The 19823-nt window shown below is 37.2% G+C and overlaps 1 protein-coding gene across 1 annotated transcript in view; it reads right to left on the reverse strand.

The window, feature by feature from the left end:
• The window catches only part of LOC150077006 (serine/threonine-protein phosphatase PP1-beta catalytic subunit), an 88516-nt gene extending 85332 nt beyond the window's left edge, over window positions 1-3184 (reverse strand). The window contains exon 1 of the mRNA XM_090386687.1: window positions 3104-3184. Within this exon, the coding sequence (XP_090242813.1) occupies window positions 3104-3155 (52 nt within the window). The 5' untranslated portion in view covers window positions 3156-3184. The remainder of the gene's footprint in view (window positions 1-3103) is intronic.
• Window positions 3185-19823: the final 16639 nt, after the last annotated feature.

Raw genomic sequence — 19823 nt, forward strand, 5'->3', positions numbered from 1 at the left:
ATTTGCATTTAATTAGTATTTTGATGTATTAATTTTACTTTACAGTTTAGTATTAGTAGTAGAGGCATTTGATGCAAGAAAGCAAGCTTATGCAGCATCAGCCAAAAAAAAAAAAAAAAACCCACTTCCACTTCACCCCTCTGTTCGTTCAAAATACCTGTCCAGCTGAGCCTTAAACTTATTTAGGCTATCAACCTCCACCACAAGGGATGGAAGTCTGTTCCACCAACCAACCACCCGCTGGCTAAAGGCAAATTTCCGCACATCTATCCTACATCTGTCTTTCCTCAATTTGAATTTATGCCCTCTCAGGTGATTTTTCTGAGCTAGAGGAAGAATCCCATCAGCATTGAGCATACTTAAACCATTCAAGGCTTTATACACCTCTATCAGATCACCTCGCTGGTGCCTAGTCCCCAGACACTGTAATTTGCAAAACTTAAGCCTTTCTTCGTAAGAGCACCCCTTTGTTCCATTCACTAATCTTGTTGCCCTTCTCTGTACTCGTTCCAGCAGCTCTACATCCTTCTTGAAATGAGGCCTCCAGACCTGTATACAGTACTCTAGGTGTGGCCTGACCATCGCCTTATACAATGGAATAATCACCTCCTTATCCCTGCTGGAAAAATTCCTGTATATCATTGACAATACTCCATGAGCTACTCTTGCAGCCCGTCTGCACTGCTCAGAGAACTTCATATCTGCCTGCACAACCACCCCCAAGTCCCTTTCATTCTCTACCACTGTCAGTGTAGTACCACAGAGTTGATACGTTGCTCTGGGGTTGCTGTTTCCCATGTGTAGTACTTTACATTTGTCAATGTTAAACTTCATTTGCCACCTCTCAGCCCATCTGCTCAACCTTTCCAGATCCTGTTGCAGCAGCATAGTGTCAGTAGTGTCCTTGACAACCCTGCCAACCTTTGTATCGTCTGCAAACTTGGACATTAAGCCCGATATACCATCATCAATATCATTTATAAATACAGAAAACAATAATGGACCCAACACTGAGCCCTGAGGGACTCCACTAATAACATCAGTCCACGATGAGCAGTGTCCATTGATTAAGACCTCTGTCTTCTCCCCCTCAACCACCCCTTTATCCATAGCAGCAATTTGCCTCCAATGTCACACTGCTCCAATTTGTGTAGCAGTCTTCCATGTGCAACAGTATCAAAAGCCTTTCTAAGATCCAAGTATATAATATCAAAGTTATTCCCTGCATCCAGTTCTTTTGTGACTGCATCATAGTATCCAATCAAGTTGGTCAGGCAAGACTTCCCCTTAACAAAACCATGCTGTGTCTGAGCTATAACTGAAGTCTTGTCTAAATGATCCTGCAGTGCTTCTTTAACCAGTGCCTCCATTAATTTTCCTGGAACAGAAGTTAAGCTCACAGGTCTATAATTACTTGTGTCAGCCTTTGATCCTCCTTTGTGAATTGGGGTCACATTTGCACATTTCCAGTCTATGGGTACCTCCCCTGAGTCCAAGGAAGCTCTCATAATTATGGCTAAGGGTTTGCTTACTTCCTTTGCTGCCTCCTTTAATATAACTGGATAGATCCCATCCACCCCGGGTGCCTTTCTTGTGTTTATCTTCAACAGTTTCTCCTCCACTTTACTCCCAGTTATTTCAAGATTCTGTAGCTTACTGCTAGAGTTGAATACACCTCTGGCATTCCCCTCGCTGAATAACTCCTCATGTGTGAATGTCGATGCAAAATATTCATTTAGTTTGTTAGCTACCTGAGCAGGATCATCAACAGTTGACCCATCAACATCAAGTGGACCAATCTGATTCATCCCCTTCCTTCTAGAGTTTACATAAGTAAAGAACTCTTTGCTGTTTTTCTTTGCATCCCTTGCCAAGGATTTCTCGTAATCTGCCTTCGCCTGCCTAACCTCCTTTGTAACTTGTTTGCATATCAACTTGTATCTATCATAGGCTTCTGTGTCATGTGTTAATTTGTATGTATCCCATGCATTTTTCTTTTCTGCCATATGCCTCATTAGTTCATCTGACATCCATTTTGGCCTAAACCTTGAACAATATTTCTTAGTTGGTATGTAAAGCCTAGTAGCTTCCAAGATAAGTTCTTTGAATGCTTCCCATTTTGAATTTGCTGTTGGTAACATCATCAGTTGGTCCCACTGTATAGAATTTACAGTTCCCCGACTTTATATTGACTTGGCAATTCAGCCCATAATTTTCTTAATTCATCATAACCTCTAGGATATTAATATTCTTTCACAAATCTACTACACTTCTTTTTCTACTTTCCTCACCCTTCTAGTTACTAGCACTTTGTGTAACTTTCACATCCATTTATGCATACTTAATTCAATATATTAATATAACTTTTATATATATATATTTTTTATTATTTTTTTAATAATACGGTAATTATTTTTAAATAAAAACTATATATTTATTATATATTATCATAAATAATAACCTACAATATGCTGAAACATTCTCAAGTGAAAATGAATTATAATTTTATGTGCTGATAGTAAAGTGTCCAATATCTCTACTCACTATCAAATAATAAAAGGCGCAAAATCTTGTCATTATGAATATCAGCCGCAGTGAATACTTCGTAAAACAAAGATTATACATTAAAAAAATGTAAACGACTACAACGAAATTGTACTACAGTTTCATAACAAAAACAGAAGGGCATTTTTGACATCACATAAAACAAATGCAAAGACAATCGACATTATAACATGTTGGCAATACACGAACACACAGTGTTGGGAAAAATGAAATTAATCATTCTTAAATGAGGCAAAACCCATAGTACATAGCAGCCACATTGCATATATGTGCCAAATAACAGACACTTACATTAACCGAAGGAATATTAAACAAGTACGGAATGCAAAAACCGGAATAATTGCATCCACAACACATTTCAATTACAATAGAGAAACTATGACAAACCAGATACAAGCACAGATCCGGCGGGTATCATTTGGTTAATAATATACTTCATATTCTAAATATATACCATGCTGAAAGGTAAAAGATATATCATAGATTAGTGAGGAATTAAAAACGATAATAAAAAATGAAAGAAAAGTGATGAATTTACCTTCCAAAAGTCTTGAGATAATGCTATCGACGTTAAGTTCACCTTCCGCCATTTTCCCTAATGATGACGTAAAATGCTTTTTCGTTTTATCTTTTTTTTTTTTTTTTTTTTCTCTCCTTTACGATTTATTGGTTGCTCATAGCGTCACCTTAGACATGGAATTAATTTACAAAAAAACGTGAAAAAAATATGTAAATTTAATACAGCATACGTATGGAAGGATAATCAATTAACATTGGCTTTTTTTTTATTTTTTTTAAATTGTAGATACAGGAACAAAATATTTGGGGAGAATGGTACCGTGTAAATTTACCCCCAATTTATTCCACTAGATTACCCTGAAGTGTTTATTTAAATCTTTATTTTTTGATTGGTTACGAAATGGTAAAAAGGGTTTACCATAAAATTAGTATGGTAAAAAATTAGTATGCTTTCCGAAACAGATCACCTATGTTAATCTCTTTCTTTTTGAACTACTTCCATCTGCCCGTGTACTGCGTATATTGGTGGGGGGAGATAGAAATATGAGGAGTTTAAATTAGTATCGTTCATGATTTAAGCAATTAAATCATTATACTCCTTTGGGTAAGGCCGATTAATTCGCGACTGAAAAAGGTAGCTCCCTCAGTCCTGGCAAAGAGGACCAGATAGACCAAGCTTCTTTTCTTTTACCATGCTTTCTGTCTGCGCGGTAGCACAGTGGTATGGTTACCATCCTCCCCCACACCGGGTAGAAAAGGCCCTGGTTCGAATTCCGTCGATGACGCAAGGAACTTTAGTGGGCTTTTATCACTCCGTGGCTGAGTTAGTCGATCTCAGACGTAGATGGCAAGGTTTTCTCCCTAGAAACTGGGGTATTATCCTTCAGTAAATAGGCAAATCGACCAAAGAACACACGAAATTTACAGGCAAAATAAATATATGGGCAGATGCAATCATTTACGGGGGAACCTAATATTATAACCCCAGGGGCTCACATCTGGTGAGTATGGGCTCGGCATACCCAGGGTCGTGAGCTGGATATCATCATTCTTCTTTTTCTAGTGTGTAAGTGACCAACCGACAAATTCCAGTCAATATCTGGGAAATTAAAATCCTCCATTGTAAGACTCTCTGATTTACTGGCCCACTCTATTTCCCTGTACAGTTTCTTATTATGCTCATCAGAGTCATTAGGCCCCTAGCACGATTCTACTCTCAATTTTGATCTCCCAATGCTTATGTCACACCAAACTGACTCGACATTGCACTATCCAGCGATGTCGAATGGCTTCACTTACTTCCTTGGATTTTATGTGTTTCTTAACTAAGAGCATAACCCCCTCCCTCCTTCCTATCCTGTCTATCTTTTCTGTACACATTGTACTCCCCAAATTCCAGTTCTGCATTCCTTATATCTGTGTGACACCATGTCTCTGATATCCCAACAATATCTGCCTTTGATGTTTTCGGCAATACCTCAAATTCATCAAATTTATTTACCAAACTCCTAGCATTTGGTGTACACGCAAGTATACATGCACCTGTTCCTATTCTTAGCTACTCTAACACACCCCATATGTTTACTTGTACCGCAATGACTCCCAGCAGTCTCTGAAATCTCCTGCATCTTGTTTTCCAGGCTGCTGCTCATTCCAATAGAAGCAGTGCAAGAATCACTTTCACCTCTACCAGTGGCTACTGTTAATCTATTAGTCCTTGTATCCCCCCAAGCTAGCAGTTTTCCGACCCACCTAACACTGCCTCGATAGCATCAGCAAATATTTTTGCACCCATTCTATTTAAATGTATCAGATCCCATTCCTGTAGAAGCAGTCTCTCCTGTTAACAAGTACAGACCAGGCTGAAAAAAATTCTACCCCTTGCACCCTTTCTATTTAAGTGTATCCCATTCCTGTAGAAGCAGTCTCTCCTGTTAACACGTACAGACCAGGCTGAAAAAAATTCTACCCCTTGAGCCTTGCACAATCTTTCCAGGATCGAATTCATCGACAAGGCTCTCATCATATGCTCCCTCCTATCGTGTTTGGGCAGAATTGCAGACACTTTCAAATTCAATCCTAATTCACGGCTTTTTTTCAACAGTGACCTGTACTTGTTAAGTAATTCCGCCGGTCTTTTATTCAATATCATTAGTGGCAACGTGTACAACTATATCACCTTTTGTGCCCTTAAATACTACGAGGATCTCCGAAGCATCCTGATAACCAAAACTACATACCTTCTCTGTAACCAGGAACACCTTTTACTGGACAAGGAAAAAGACTACAAAGGGCTCAGTAAGTTCGCGCAGGATCTTTTCGCATGGAGGAGGACATTGATCGCACTGCATAACGACCCAGGAGATCCGCACCAAACGAACAAAAAAAGAACAGCAAGGAACCTAAGTACAGGAACGGTGCCCCTATCAACAAATCCTTACTGACTGAACACCCGGAAATGATACTACTAAATAGAGAAGACAAAGAACAAAGAGGAGGATGCCTATGGCGACCCGACACTGATGACAGATTACCTCCCAAATCAGCCTCACATCTGATGGACCGGAACTGACTACCCACAACGCACTGAATAGTAGTACAAGATTCCACACCAAAACTGAAACTAGCAAATGGAAGAACTGGAATTACAACTGAAGGACAATAAATACCAACATACGAAATCACCTTCTAGTCCTTCCCAACCGACTGTTGGGAACGGCATCCTGAATCTGACCTTCCGCCATTTGGCGATCTAAACCGGGTTCCCTAACCCTAGCAGGGGAGGAGACGGATTCCCGTCTCCTCTCCCCTGCCTCCACCTCTCCTCCTGGTGGGGCCTGTCCCCACTGATCTTCAAGGGAGTGCCTTCCCTATCGTCCCCCTAACTCTATCTGTTCCCCCAGCCTTGTCTCTCCCTTATACAGTACTGAAATGTAGCTTACTGAGTGTGCCCATAAAGTAAGTTAATTGAATTAGCTCAAAATGTAATCCCTCTCACTTAAACTTATACTTCAATTCAGCTGTAAATTTACCACAATGTCACCCCCTTTTTTTTTGTATATAGGCCCTTGCACCAAAATCTTTGGAAACTAGGTGGCAGAGCCTGCCAGAGTTCTTAAGAAATCTACTTGGTTCCTGACCTGCCTCCTCGTGGCAAAGTGTGGGGAACGGTGTGTTCCACTAGGGGCCGAAAAGCTAAATGGTCAGAAGAACAACAGAACAGAACATAACACTACTCGACATTCCACTCCCCACACACTTTTAAATCTCTGTGATACACAGAGTATACAACGCGGAGATGGGGGAATATATATATATATATATATATATATATATACGTCTTCACTGAAAAAGCAATAAAGTAAACTTTGGAATTGAACACATCAGGCTTCAACACAGTTTGCAGTATCTCCCACATCTGTTTTTTTTATGTCTAGTAACGGTTCTACCATCATATCACATTTGCCATCTCAATAATTTTTACCCACACTTTGTTACGCTTACTCAGGCTTAATTAGTATTAGCACTAGCAAAGGTTCCAGGAAACCAAACATATAGAGCATCAGCCAAAAAAAAAAAAAAAAAAAAAAAGACACCTCCCATTTCACCTACTCATTCCTTCCAATTGTTTGTTTAGTTTTTCCTTGAATTTATTTAAACTATCAACATTCACAACAACATATGGAAGTTTGTTACAACAGTCAACCACCCGCTGGATGACAGAAAACTTCTATTCTATTCTACAACCGTCCTTCCTCAATTTAAATTTGTGGCCCCTCTCACCTTATGACTGTGGTGTGAGCAGGAGGAAAATTCCCATCAGCATTCAGCTTACCTAATGCATTTAAATCCTTAAACACATCAATCAGAGCACCTCACAGGTGCCTAGTCTCCAAACACTGCAATTTAGCATTAGCATTAGTAGATGCATATGATGCAAGAAAGCAAGCAAGCTTAGTCAGCATCAGCCAAAAAAATAAAAATAAAAATCCCCATTTCACTCAGCCATTCATTTTGCACAACTAAAGCCTTTCTTGGCAAGTGCACCCCATTGTCCTGCTCACTAATCTCGTTGGCCATCTGTATCCTCGTTCCAGCAGCTCCACGTCCTTCCTAAAACGAAGCTTTTAGACCTGTATGCAGTACTCCTGATGATGTGGCCTGAGCAATGCCTTATACAATGGGATAATCACCTCTCTATCCCTGCTAACAAAATTCCTGTATATCGTCGACAAAACGCATTAGCTGTTCTAGAAGCCTGTCTGCATTACTCAGATAACTTCATATCTGACTACCCAATTACACACAGGTCTTTTTCATTCTCTATTATCTTGAGTGTAGTACCACGCAGTTGGCACATTTTTCTGGGGTTACTGCTACCCATATCCAATACTTTGCATTTGTCAATGTCGAACTTCAGTTGCCACTTCTCAGCCCATCGGTCTAACTTTTCTAGATCCTGTTGCAGTGGTATGTGTCATTACTAATCCTGCCGACTTTTGCATCATCTGCAAACTCAAACTTGGACATTAAGACAGATATGGCGTCATTAATATAATTTGTTAAATGCAGAAAACAACAATGGGTCCAACACCGAACCCTGGGGACTCCACCAATGACATTAGTCCATGAAGAGCAATATCCATTGATTACCACTCTTGTCTTCTTCCACTCAATCATTCCTTTATTATTTTAGCAACTTGACCTCAATGCCATACTGCTCCAATTTGTACAGTAGTCTTTCACGGGCAACAGTATCAAAAGCTTTCCCGAAATCCAGGTATATGATATCAAAATTGTTTTGCATCCAGTTCCTTTGAGACCACATCATATTATCCAATCAAATTTATCAGACAAGACTTCCCCTTAACTAACGAATGCTGTCTGAACTCCAACTGCAGTTTTGTTTAGATGATCCTGCATTGCTTCTTTAACCAGTGATTCCATTATTTTCGCGGAACAGAAGTTAAACTTACAGGTCTGTAAATACTCGTGTTGCACTCTATTCACACTTTGTGAACTGGACATGCATTCGTACAATCCTCGTCCGCGAGGACCTCCCCTGTATCCAAGAATGCTCACATAATTATGGCTAAAGGTTTGCGTACTTCCTTAGCTGTCTCCTTTAATATAATTGGATAGATCCCATCCACCTCAGGTTCCTTTCTTATGTTTAATTTCAACAATTTCTCTACCACTTTCCTCTCAGTTATTGCAAAATGATTTAGCTCCGTGTCAGAGCTTGATAAACTCACGTCATCCACTTCCAAAAAGAATTTCTCATGTGTGAATGTAGATTTAAAACAGTCATTCAGTTTTTCAGCAACTTGAGCAGCATCATCAACAGTTGAACCTTCAATATCAAGTGGACTAGTTTGATTCATTCCCCTTCCTTCTAGAGTTCACATAACTAAAGAAGGCTTTGCGCTTTTTCTTTGCATTCTTTGACAAATGTTTCTTACAATATGCCTACACTTGCCTGACCTCCTTTGTGACTTGATTACAGACTTGTTTATGTATACCATAGGCTTCTGTGTCGCCCGATAAATTATATGCATTCCATGCATTGTTCTTCTCTGACACAAATGTCATCAGTTTATCCGACATCCATTTAGATCTATACCTTGAAGAGTATTTCTTAGTTAGCATGAAAAGCCTAGTTACTAGGTTTTTCATGCATTTTAAATGGAAAGCTTTCAAAGAATTAACCATAGCAACTACTAGGCCCTATTATCTTCTATGATTAATTCCTTGAAAGTTTCCCATTTAGAATTTGCTGATGGTAACATCATCAGTTGATCGCACCGTATAGAATCTAAAACCTGTCTGAGACCCCGTAGTCATCTTTACGAAGCCAAAGACCCCTCCTCCCCTTTAACCTTGATTGTAGTTACATCTTTAAATAAATCCCAAATTAGTACACTGTGATCATTGGCACCTAGTGGTTCTTTTATCTGCGGATTCTTAATGCATGAAAATCACTGCTGACTATTAGATCAAGAGTTTTACTCCCTCTTGTTGCCTCTCTAACATATTAATATCTAAGTTTCTGGATGACACAAAGGTTGGCAGGGTGGTAAAATATCTAGAAAACTTGTGGCAGATGGGCTGAGAAATGGCAGTTGCAGTTTAACATTGATCAGGTGCTGCATACCGGTAGCAGTAATCCCAGATTAATATACAGGGTTATTCAAAATGAAGTCCGGGGTTTCAGAATTTTTTTTTTGGGAAAGCGCATGTGTCATAATCATTTGTAGCCATCTCGAAAGAACGCATAATATCTCAAGTTTCGTTCCCACGCTCGCAATGTTCGGTCTTCATTTTGAATAATCCTGTATATGGGTAGGTGTAATCATTTACGGATGACCCCGGACTTCATTTTGAATAACCCTGTACCATCTGAGTGGTAGTATCCTCAGAGTAGTGAAAAATGAGGACCAAATGGGTAATTGTCCAGTCAAATATGAAGTTCTGTGAACCGTGCAGACAGTCTACTAGGACGAATCATGAGGTTTGTCGATGATATACAGAAACTTTGCTAAAAAGGTGATTATCCCTATGTACAAACCAATGGACAGGCCGCATATTGAATATTGGGTACAGATCTGGAGGTTCCTTATTAGGAAGGATGCAGATATGACTGAACGTGCGCATAGAATGGAAAAAGCTTGGTGAAACGAAGAAAAGGCTTCAGTTCTGGAAATTGCAGCATCTGGAGGCTAAGAACCTGCAAGGTAATCTGATTGAGGTGTTCAAGGCTTTGAATGGATTTAGTAAGGACACTGCTGGTGACATTCCTCTTCTTGATGAGACTATGCGCATATGGGAACATAAATTCAAATTGAGGAAAGATGGTTGCAGAATTAATGTGCAGAAATTTGCATTCAGCCAGCGGGTGGTTCCAACAGATGAAATTTTGTTGGAACAAAATTTCATCTGTTGTTGTTGTGGAAGTGGGTGGTTTGAATGAATTCAAAGGAAAACTAGACAAATTATTGGAAAGAATGGACAGGTGGTGTAGAATTTTTTTTTTTTCTTTTGGCTAGTGCTGCTGCTTCATATGCTATTTCTTGCAACATTGGCCACTGCTAATACTAATACTAATAAGAAAGTGATCTTAAAAGAAGCCACTTTAAATGCATTTAACACTCTTACGTTTATCATCATGGTGTGATGACCAATTCTCTACTACACTATTTCTAAAATAACATCATAAGAAATGCCACATATCAGTAGTACCGTTAGGATTTTTCTTTTTGGTGTGGCTGAGGACCACACTTTGACCCAGAGAAATTAATTCATGCTTTTGGTTTTCTATTTTAATGGATTCTTCTTGTGAATGGCTGAATCCTGCCAGCAGGCATGCACGGTGGTGCAATGGTTATAATCACTGTCCTCTCTCCATATCTGGTGGAAAAGGCACGTTCGAAGTCCTTCAATGGAATGAGGAACTTTTTGGTCTTTTATCACTCTTAGCCTTAGGTTTTATCACTCTTAGGCGTGGACAGCTAGTTTTTTCTCCTTGAAACTTGGATTTTTCGTTTAGTAAAATATACAAATCGACGAAAGAACACACTCAATTTATGGACATATTGTACATACGCAGATATGAGTTCATTCTCAGGTGGCACTAATAAGACACGACAAAAAAAATAAGAAGTCCCCCCATGTTTGCTCGTGTTAGGGGTTTAAGAATATATACAGTATACATAAACAAACACATGTTGTTTTAAAGATTATACGCAAAAATTATGAGACATATTCTAGTGTTCAAAGTAAGAAAAACAATATAAACATTATTGGAAAGCCTCTTAATTTTGAGAAAGGTATAAAACATAACAACCCTTAATTTTTAAGTTTCGCGTACTAATTTTACAATAATTGTTCGAAGTGATGTCATTGCATTTGAAGGCAGAGCGGGGCTATTTGAATTGGTGGCTGCTGAACACAGCCACCACTTTACTCCAGTAAAAGAGTATCAACCACAGTATGTCTTATCTGAGAGAGGTACTTGCAAACAAGAGCAGCATGGAACTTGCTCTACTGCGTCGCTTTCTGTCACGTATATTTAAAAAAAAACAAAACAGAAAAAAAAAGTACAGTATTTCCACAACTAGCCAAATGATTTTGCTGTGAAAAGAATACCCGATAGATATTTCATCTGATTTTCACTCGCTCCACTGTCGTCCGTGGGAGACTGTTTCTTACTTTTGGAGCCGACCCTTTGCTTAAAGCCTGAATGCCCGTGACTTTATTCTGTGCTACACTCGATGCAGTATGTTCAATATTTCTGCTACTCATCTTCATCCAACTTGGAAGTGGGCCTGTTTTATCTTCGGCTTTTGCATCCAATGGTGGGTGGTATTTATGGGAGTGACACCAACCAAACTATTATTTTTAGGCCATCCGAATAATTAAATTCATCTGCCATGCTGTGTGTCTTATGTCTGTTAATTGCGTGTGTTTTATGGTCGATTTGTCTGTTTTGCTGGACGAAAAACCCCAATTTTTGGGGGCGGGAACTTTGCTATCTATGCCTGAGACCGACTAACTCGGCCACTAAGTGAAAAAAGCCCATTAAAGTTCCTGTTGTCATCGACGGGATTCGAACCTGGGCCTTTTCCATCCGGTGTGAGGAGGACGGTGACGATACCACTGTGGTACACGCGCAGACTGGGAGCGTCACCAGATGACGCCACTCTCTGCCTTGAGAAAGGCAGGTCTGATGAAGCGACTTCTCTGGTCCATGATATGGGCAGTCCGGCATCGTAACCACTGGGCTAATCGCGCCCATTATTTATTTATTTATTGGCCGGTGCAGCAAAAGCCAGTGGTTTCCTTGCACCACATGGCTAATATTAATACTGATGCTATACCCGATATTAAAGCTTAACTATCACAATTCATTTTTTATTTATTTATGATTTTTTTTTTTATTTTCAAAGTTCCCTGTCCCAAATAAACTTTATCATGTGAATTTTTTCGAAATTAATATGATGATCGATTTAAATATTGAACTGTCTTTATCGGCAAAAGCAGAGTGAAATAAAAGAAAAGCATGTATTCTCTTATGACTAAGGACACTAGAAAAGACAACGGATTATTTATAATTTGTGACATGTCCACGAAACCACATCTTCTTTTATTCATCAGTATAGTTGTTAATTGGACAAATGATGTTCTCGACAGATGAGATTCACCATCCTTCATACTTCATCCCTCCATAGTTCTGTTCGATTCGGATGGGGTCTCTGGGCGAGCCAGCCCATCGGTGTAACTTCACGTTATTCTTTTCCAATGTTCTGTTTGTTGAAACACCCAGGTCCTTCCAGCTGATGAAAACAGCGTATATTGAGGTTCGTAGCTCCAGTGAATCTTTTTTACATGCCTCCAGAAGCTAGTTTCTCTGAAAGTGATACCACTGCATTCACTCTGCAAATTACTGTAGCAGTTTCACAGATAGTATATTTTATAACCCAAAAAAATCATTTTACTGAATTTTCAAATGAGAAACTAATAAAATTATTTAAAATAAAAAAAATAATAAATAATTTATAATTTTTCAAATAAAGTTTTAAAGATCACGATTGGAGGTACCTAAGGGAAATTAATGTAATGGAAATCAGCCATTCCCACAAATATGGAAATTTGCCGTTGCTTAAAGGTAAAGGAAAATCGCAGGATTAAAATCTATCACAGTGCTTGGTGGCACATTTTAAAATACTTAAATAGCACATTTTACAATAGTATCTTATGTATGTAACAGATGAAGTCTTTGAAATATCTTTCGTTTTTGGGAAGATAAGAAAATCACATATAGCGCACTAAAAGTACAGGTTGATTTGGTTCAGGTTTGAAATTAGAAAATATTAACCATACTGATCGGCAATGATAATTTAATGGCCTTTTTGTAACAAAAATGTCATTAAATATATATGTATTTTTTGTCAGAAATTCATGGAACACGTGTAAATATTATAATAACAATAACGAATGGTATTGACGTTCGGTTGCCAAGATTATTTGAGCACAGTTGGTAGGATCGCTGTCCTCTCCACACCGGATAGAAAAGATTTGAATTCGTCCCGTCGATGACGTAAGGAATTTTTACAAGCCTTTTTCACAACGTGGCTGAGTTAGTCGGTCTCAGGCTAGGGTAGCATGGTTTTTCCCTCCGGGAAACTTGGGTTTTTCGTCCAGCGAACAGAAAATCGACCACAGCATACGCAATTTACAGATAATATACAAGGAGCAATATGGCCTTAGTCGCTAATGCTCCTAAAACCTTAAAACAACAGCCATGATTACCTACGAACGTGCTGGAACTTGTAATCGGTAATAATTATCTTAACATTTTGGCAAGTTCAACAGTTAGAACATTCCGAGCTTATTATTATTTTTTTTAAAGTAAACATCAATGAAAGGTATTCAAAAAGGCGCTACGGTTCAATTGAAGTAATTATCTAGCTAATTATTTTAATTAGGCAATTAAAAATTGTAGCTAGATTAATCAAAATCATTCCAAAACAGTACTATTGCGTATCAAAAAGTATGAGTAAGTAGAATGGCTTTTTTTCTTAATTAATGTCCCAATTAGTTTTGTGGCTACATTAATTGTAAATTAAAAACAATATAAAAAAGTAGAGCAATGGATCGCTGCTGTTGGGAAAAAAAACCCATCAATTATGGTAGACAAGTTGTGATAATTTGATTACGTGGTTTGAATCCCAAAGATAGGAAAACAAACTACATTGCTGGATATTGCCCTCCTGTTTTTATTTTGTTTTGTTTTCTTTACATTCTTTAAAGCGATGTCCACTGATTTGATGTTATTTTCTGTACAATGTAGGTTAAATAGATTACCGCGAAGGCTTTTCTTTATCATCCATAACTTTTTACTGCTGACTAGGAAAAAAAAAAGGTATTCAATCAGCGCATTCAATTTGGATATCTTAAGGAAATACGCTACCCTTAGAAGTCAGAACAGCAGGATTAGCTGTTTGGAATTACAAAGCTCTGCTAGCTGAAAACGTGCGTGATCCAAGTTGTTCTGTGGCTCAGAATGAGTTCGATCGATCAGGACGCTGAACTCCGTTGCTCTTACTTTAAAGTTCAAGGTTCACTCACAACCTTTAGAACTAATACGGTTGTTTCAGGTCAGAGATATAATACAAAACAGTTTTGTTGGTTGTTTCATGTCTTTAGCGCTTTCTGTAGGAGTAGGTTTCAAAAACTTCAATGCTCCTTTGTGACTTAAATCTTTCTCTATGTCATAATATTTCATTTGAATAAAGGCCTTCTAAAAATTCGCTGCTTTCATAAAAAATAAGGTTGCATCCTACTACTTTCGAACAGTCTTTTAACTGGTCACGTTGTCCACTTGTAGATATTTTTAAATAGCACTGTAATAATCATATTTTCGAGCACACTTCCTGAAATGACTTAATGTTGATTTTTCTGTTCTTTGGACAATATCGACCGCTTTGATTTGCAACCCTCAAGTGTACTTGTGGACTAGAGAGAGCCTGTTATTAGATTTCGAATGGTTGCCCAATAATCGTGTGTGATGAACACATAATTATCTTTAGGCTTACAATAGACTCTGCAAATGCTGTAGCGGTTTCACAGATAATATATTTATAATCCGAAAAAAAAAAAAAAAATCATTTTACTAAAATTCCAAATGAGAAACTGATAAAATTATTTAAATTTAAAAACCTTTCAAAATCAAACTTTTCGTTTTAAAGGTAACGGTTGGGGCATTTAAGGGGTAGTGGAGAGCAGCTATTCCCACAAAAATTGAAATTTGTAGCTGCTTGGTGGAAGATTTTGTTTTGGTGGAAGATTTTAACCCTCTAGCTTTTGAAAAGACCAGAAACAGCAACCAGGGAGGGATAACAACTGTTATTCTTTTTATAAAATATTCGTTTATTATTCTATTCTTTTTAAAACAATTTTATTTTTATTTATTTAATTTGTACACTTTGTAGTTTAGAATGGAGGATTATATTTCGTCATTGATCAAAACTAAAAATTAAAATCCTTTGTAAAATATCTACTGTAAATACGTATTATTAAAAACAGAGAACATAAAAATAAATCTATAAATTAGTTAGAATTTGATTCTTGCTTTTTTTTTTTTGGATAAATAAATCCACGTATAAAATCAAAATTGTTTGTTTATGACCACAAATGAGAATTACTGTCCTAGGCACGGATATGACTCAGTTTATATTTCCTCAGTGATAATTCCTCGGATGTCAGTTGGTGCAAATGGGTAACCTACTTTACTTTCCGATATACCTGATGTAATACTTACATAACACAAATATTGATGTAATTGAAGGTCTAGTATATTTTATTTATTATTATTTATTTTAAAAATGAAATCAGATCATCCAGCCTATAACTTGTTTTATAATTCAGTTGGAATAAATACACAGGTTTTTCTTTTTCTAAGGTTTTTTGCAATTGTAGATTAACTTTTCATGGCGTTTTAAATTTTGGCCTATATTTAAATTTAACGAAGGAGTTTTCTGATGCTAGTTTAAAGCAAAGAAAAACAGAAATATTTCGAGTTACAGAACTTTCTTTAAATCTTTCTTGTACAGAGAGGAGATGATTTATCGAATATTGCTTGAAGAGGTAGTGAGGGGAAAATCCCAGTATAAGAAAATCATATCACCGTTCATGAAATACTGTCTCTAAATACGGGTCGGCGCAGTAGTGTCATCACTGTCTTTCCCACACCAAGGAGAAAAGGCAAAGGTTCGACTCCTGTTAATCACAGGAGGAACTTTTATGGTTTTTTTTTTTTTTTTTTTTTCACTCCGTGGCTGAGTTAGTCGGCTTCAGGCGTAGCCAGCAAAGTATTTTGGTCCAGCAAACAGGCAAATTGACCAGAGAACACGCGCAATTCACGAACATAATACAGTTTTTCAGATGAATGCATATCCCGGTTGGCCCTAGTGTAACATTTATTTATTTATGTATTTAAATATGGAGACCACACCTAAGAAAGAAAAAAAAAAGGTATCGAGCTTTTTTGAAAGGGTCCAAAAAGAGGCAACCTACTTGGTGGGATCTGCAAAATGGCGTGCGAATGAGGAGTGACTTTAAATATGTGGACTATAGAGCTTGGCAACTAGGCACCTTAAAAGGGTACCTGAGTGAGGTCCCCAAGGCTCTGAGAGGTGATATAAAATGAATGATTTCAGAACTAGGGGCCATAAAGGCGAATTACCGTGGAAGAGGATTTTGAATAGGACTTGATTTAGATTAGAATTTACAATGGGATTAGATTTAGGTTAGAATTTAGAAGAGGATTTATTCCAGTAATTAGCATCGAATGGCTAATCTACAACTAGCCATTCGATGCTAATTACTGAAATAAGAGGGGAATTGCATAGGTAAGTTTGTTTTATTTTATATATTTTTTAAATATTTATTATTATTGTTTATTTATTATTATTCCTTATTTTTATTTATTAATTTTATTGTTTATTTTTATTGATTAATTTTATTGTTTATTTATTATTATTCTTTATTATTATTTTATTGTTTATTTATTATTATTCTTTATTATTATTTTATTGTTTATTTATTATTATTCTTTATTATTATTTTTATTGATTAATTTTATTGTTTATTTATTATTATTCCTTCTCATTTCTTTCTATACATTAAAATAATTTCCCTCCTAATGATATTTATTCAGCCAATAGGAGAAGAGAGATGCGGGTTACATGGTAATACAAAAATACATAACAGAAGCTTGTTTAAGCGTGGTCACGCGCAAAATCATCATGCGGTACCATTCTTGATTTCCATATGTAACGTATTTATTTAAATAAATTGAATTATTATTATTATTGTTAGCCATATGGTGCAAGGAAGCCTGAGGCTTATGCAGCGCCAGCCAAAAAAAAAAAAAAAAAAAATTCTGAGTTACCCTGAGAGAGAAGTAGAGGAAATCACCAAGAAAGAGAAGAATGATGATGATATCCAGCTCATGCAAGAAGGCATAATATTTTAAGAGTTTAAGATTCTATATCTATATAATATCGGTGTAAATACACCATAGACAACTCTTAAAGAAAAACTACGATCGTAGTGTGAAAGGCACCCACCGATGAAAAGCCAACTAGCTCTGAAACGGTGCCGTCTGGGTGGAGGTGCCCACACAGAATAAGTGACAATAGTCTTCTCTATTAGTGAAGCGTTACTTATTCGAGGTAATGCAATACATGGTTACTCGTTGTGAAGGATGAGCACAATATGAGATACAGATGAAATGATGCCTGTCACACTACGATCGTAGTTTTTCTTTAAGGGTTTTCCTTGGTGTATCTACACCGATATTATATAGATATAGTAACGTATTTATGTATTCATAGCTGAGGAAGAGAGACGCACACAGAGTCGAAAGCTTCTGTATTTTATTTTATTTTATCAAAAGAAGCGAGCAGGGGGCGAATATAATGAGCCTCGTGTCAATGACACGAGGAACTTTAATGGCCTTTTTTTACCTTTTTTTTTTTTTTTTTTTTTTAATTCCACGACTGAATTAGTTGATCTCACGGGAGCATAGCCAGTTTTTTCTCCCCACAACTCCGATTTTTCGTCTAGAAAAAATAGACAAACTGACAAGAGAATATACATGATTTATGGGTGAGAATATCAATTTTTTTTTATAACCTTACGTGCAAATAATACAAGTTAGACCACATAGATCAGAGAAGTCTACAACTAGCCATTCGATAATGATTATTATAGATACAGGCAAGCCCCTGCATTGGGACACTTGAAAATCTTAGGTCGAAGCTTGTTAGTATTAGTGTTGGTAGTAGTAGTGGCAAATGATGCTAGAAAACAACCTTATAAGCTTATAGCAGGCTTATGAGGAAAAAAAAATCTTCCCACATCATCCATCCCCTCCAATAACCTGTCTAGTTCTTCCTTGAATTTATTCAAATTACCAACTTTAAGTTTGTTACAACAATTAACCACCCACTGGGTGAAGGCAAACCTCCGCACATCGATCATGCAACCATCCTTCCTCAATTTAATTCTGTGCCCCCTCATGTGTGTAGTCTGAGAAAGAGGGAAGAATGCCATCAGCAGTGAGCTTGCTCAATCCATTCAAAGCATTAAACAAACCTCAATCAACAAATTATCTTATCAGGCCACCCGAATATTTTTATTCATCTGCCTTGCATTGTGTATTATGTCCGTAAATTGCGTGTGTTCTATGGTCGATTTTCCTGTTTTTCAGGACGAAAAACCGAAGTTGTCTAGGGTAAAAACCATGCTATCTACCCCTGAGACCGACTAACTCAGCCTTAGAGTGAAAAAAGCCCATTAAAGTTCCTCGCATCAGTGACAGGATTCAGTCAACGGAGTTATATTAAATTTTGTGAAGAACAATGCAACGCAACGAATATTTTTATTAACAGGTCCCGCATATAGTATATTCATCCTCTATTTCCAATAATTATTTCAATAATAAATGAATAAAAACACGAAATTGTTTTCAACTTTGAAGTATAACCATAGGCGGAACTGTACGCTACACAGTTCCACATTTTAGTCCCAGTGGTTCAGTCAATGCTTAGTTGGCAAATGTCAATGCAAAGTTGAATGAATAGTTGGTCAATGCAAAGTTGAATGAAAAAGTTATTAATTTATTTTCAACAAATAAAAAGCGAATAATGGATTTTATTTTTTAAACAAAATTTCGAGATTACCCAAGTATTTTAATGGCAAGTGTCTCCATGTTTTGTAGTATTTTTAACTTGCTTATTATTATTACCATCTATGTCTACATGTCTTACCATCTATGACTACTATGACATGTAGACATACCATCTATGTCTACATGTCTTATAACCAAGGCAATTTAATGTAACTTTTAAGAAGCAGCACCCCCGTACATCACAGTCACGAGCCGCCACTGAGCAGACTAGACAATTTTTCTTTTAAAATTTCAACAAGGATACAATGATGACTGGAAAAGCACCATTGAAAATAAAAAAAAAGTCGAAAAAAAAATTGAAGGAACAAAACAATTATGGAGTTAGAACTCGCTCTCCCTGCCTTTGTTTAACATATTCATAAAGAACTCTTGACCTATTTATTGCTGAAAAAAAGGGCGCATGAGGTTCAGTTTGATCTTTCACGTCTCTGCATTTTCGTCATCTAGTACCGTTTATAGACAGAAATTGTTATTAGAATAGAGAAATATCTGTTACCGTGGCCTTCTTGAACTGCTAGTTGACAGTATTTGACGAGATTGCGGAATCTAACTACCCTTCTGAAGGTCATCCACTCTCCTTTCCGTTGATCTAGGGTGCATTAGAATTGTAACATCTTAGAATCTAGATCAATAGCCTAATTGCTAACATGACTGAGTGATTGTTAATATAGAACAGTTTGATTGATAATCTTTCGTCCTATGGTGCCTCCTCGATGTAAGTCGCTAAGCACGCCATAGTTTTAGAGTTTTTAGTTATAATGTCTCTATAAATTCCATATATATAATGTCTACAAATTGAGTGTGTTCTGCACTCGATTTGCCGTTTGCTGGACGAAAAATCACAGTTTCAGGAGAAAAACATGCTATCTGAAGACCCACTAAACTCAGCCACGGTGTGAAAATGACTCATAAAAAGTCAAGTCATCGACCAGATTCAAACTCAGGTCTTTTCCACTCGGTGCCGGCAGAGTGATTATGCCAACTG

Source organism: Mastigoproctus giganteus, chromosome 12, assembly GCF_048544385.1.
Source record: "Mastigoproctus giganteus isolate SK-2022 chromosome 12, ASM4854438v1, whole genome shotgun sequence".
NCBI classification, from domain to species: Eukaryota; Metazoa; Arthropoda; class Arachnida; order Uropygi; family Thelyphonidae; genus Mastigoproctus; species Mastigoproctus giganteus.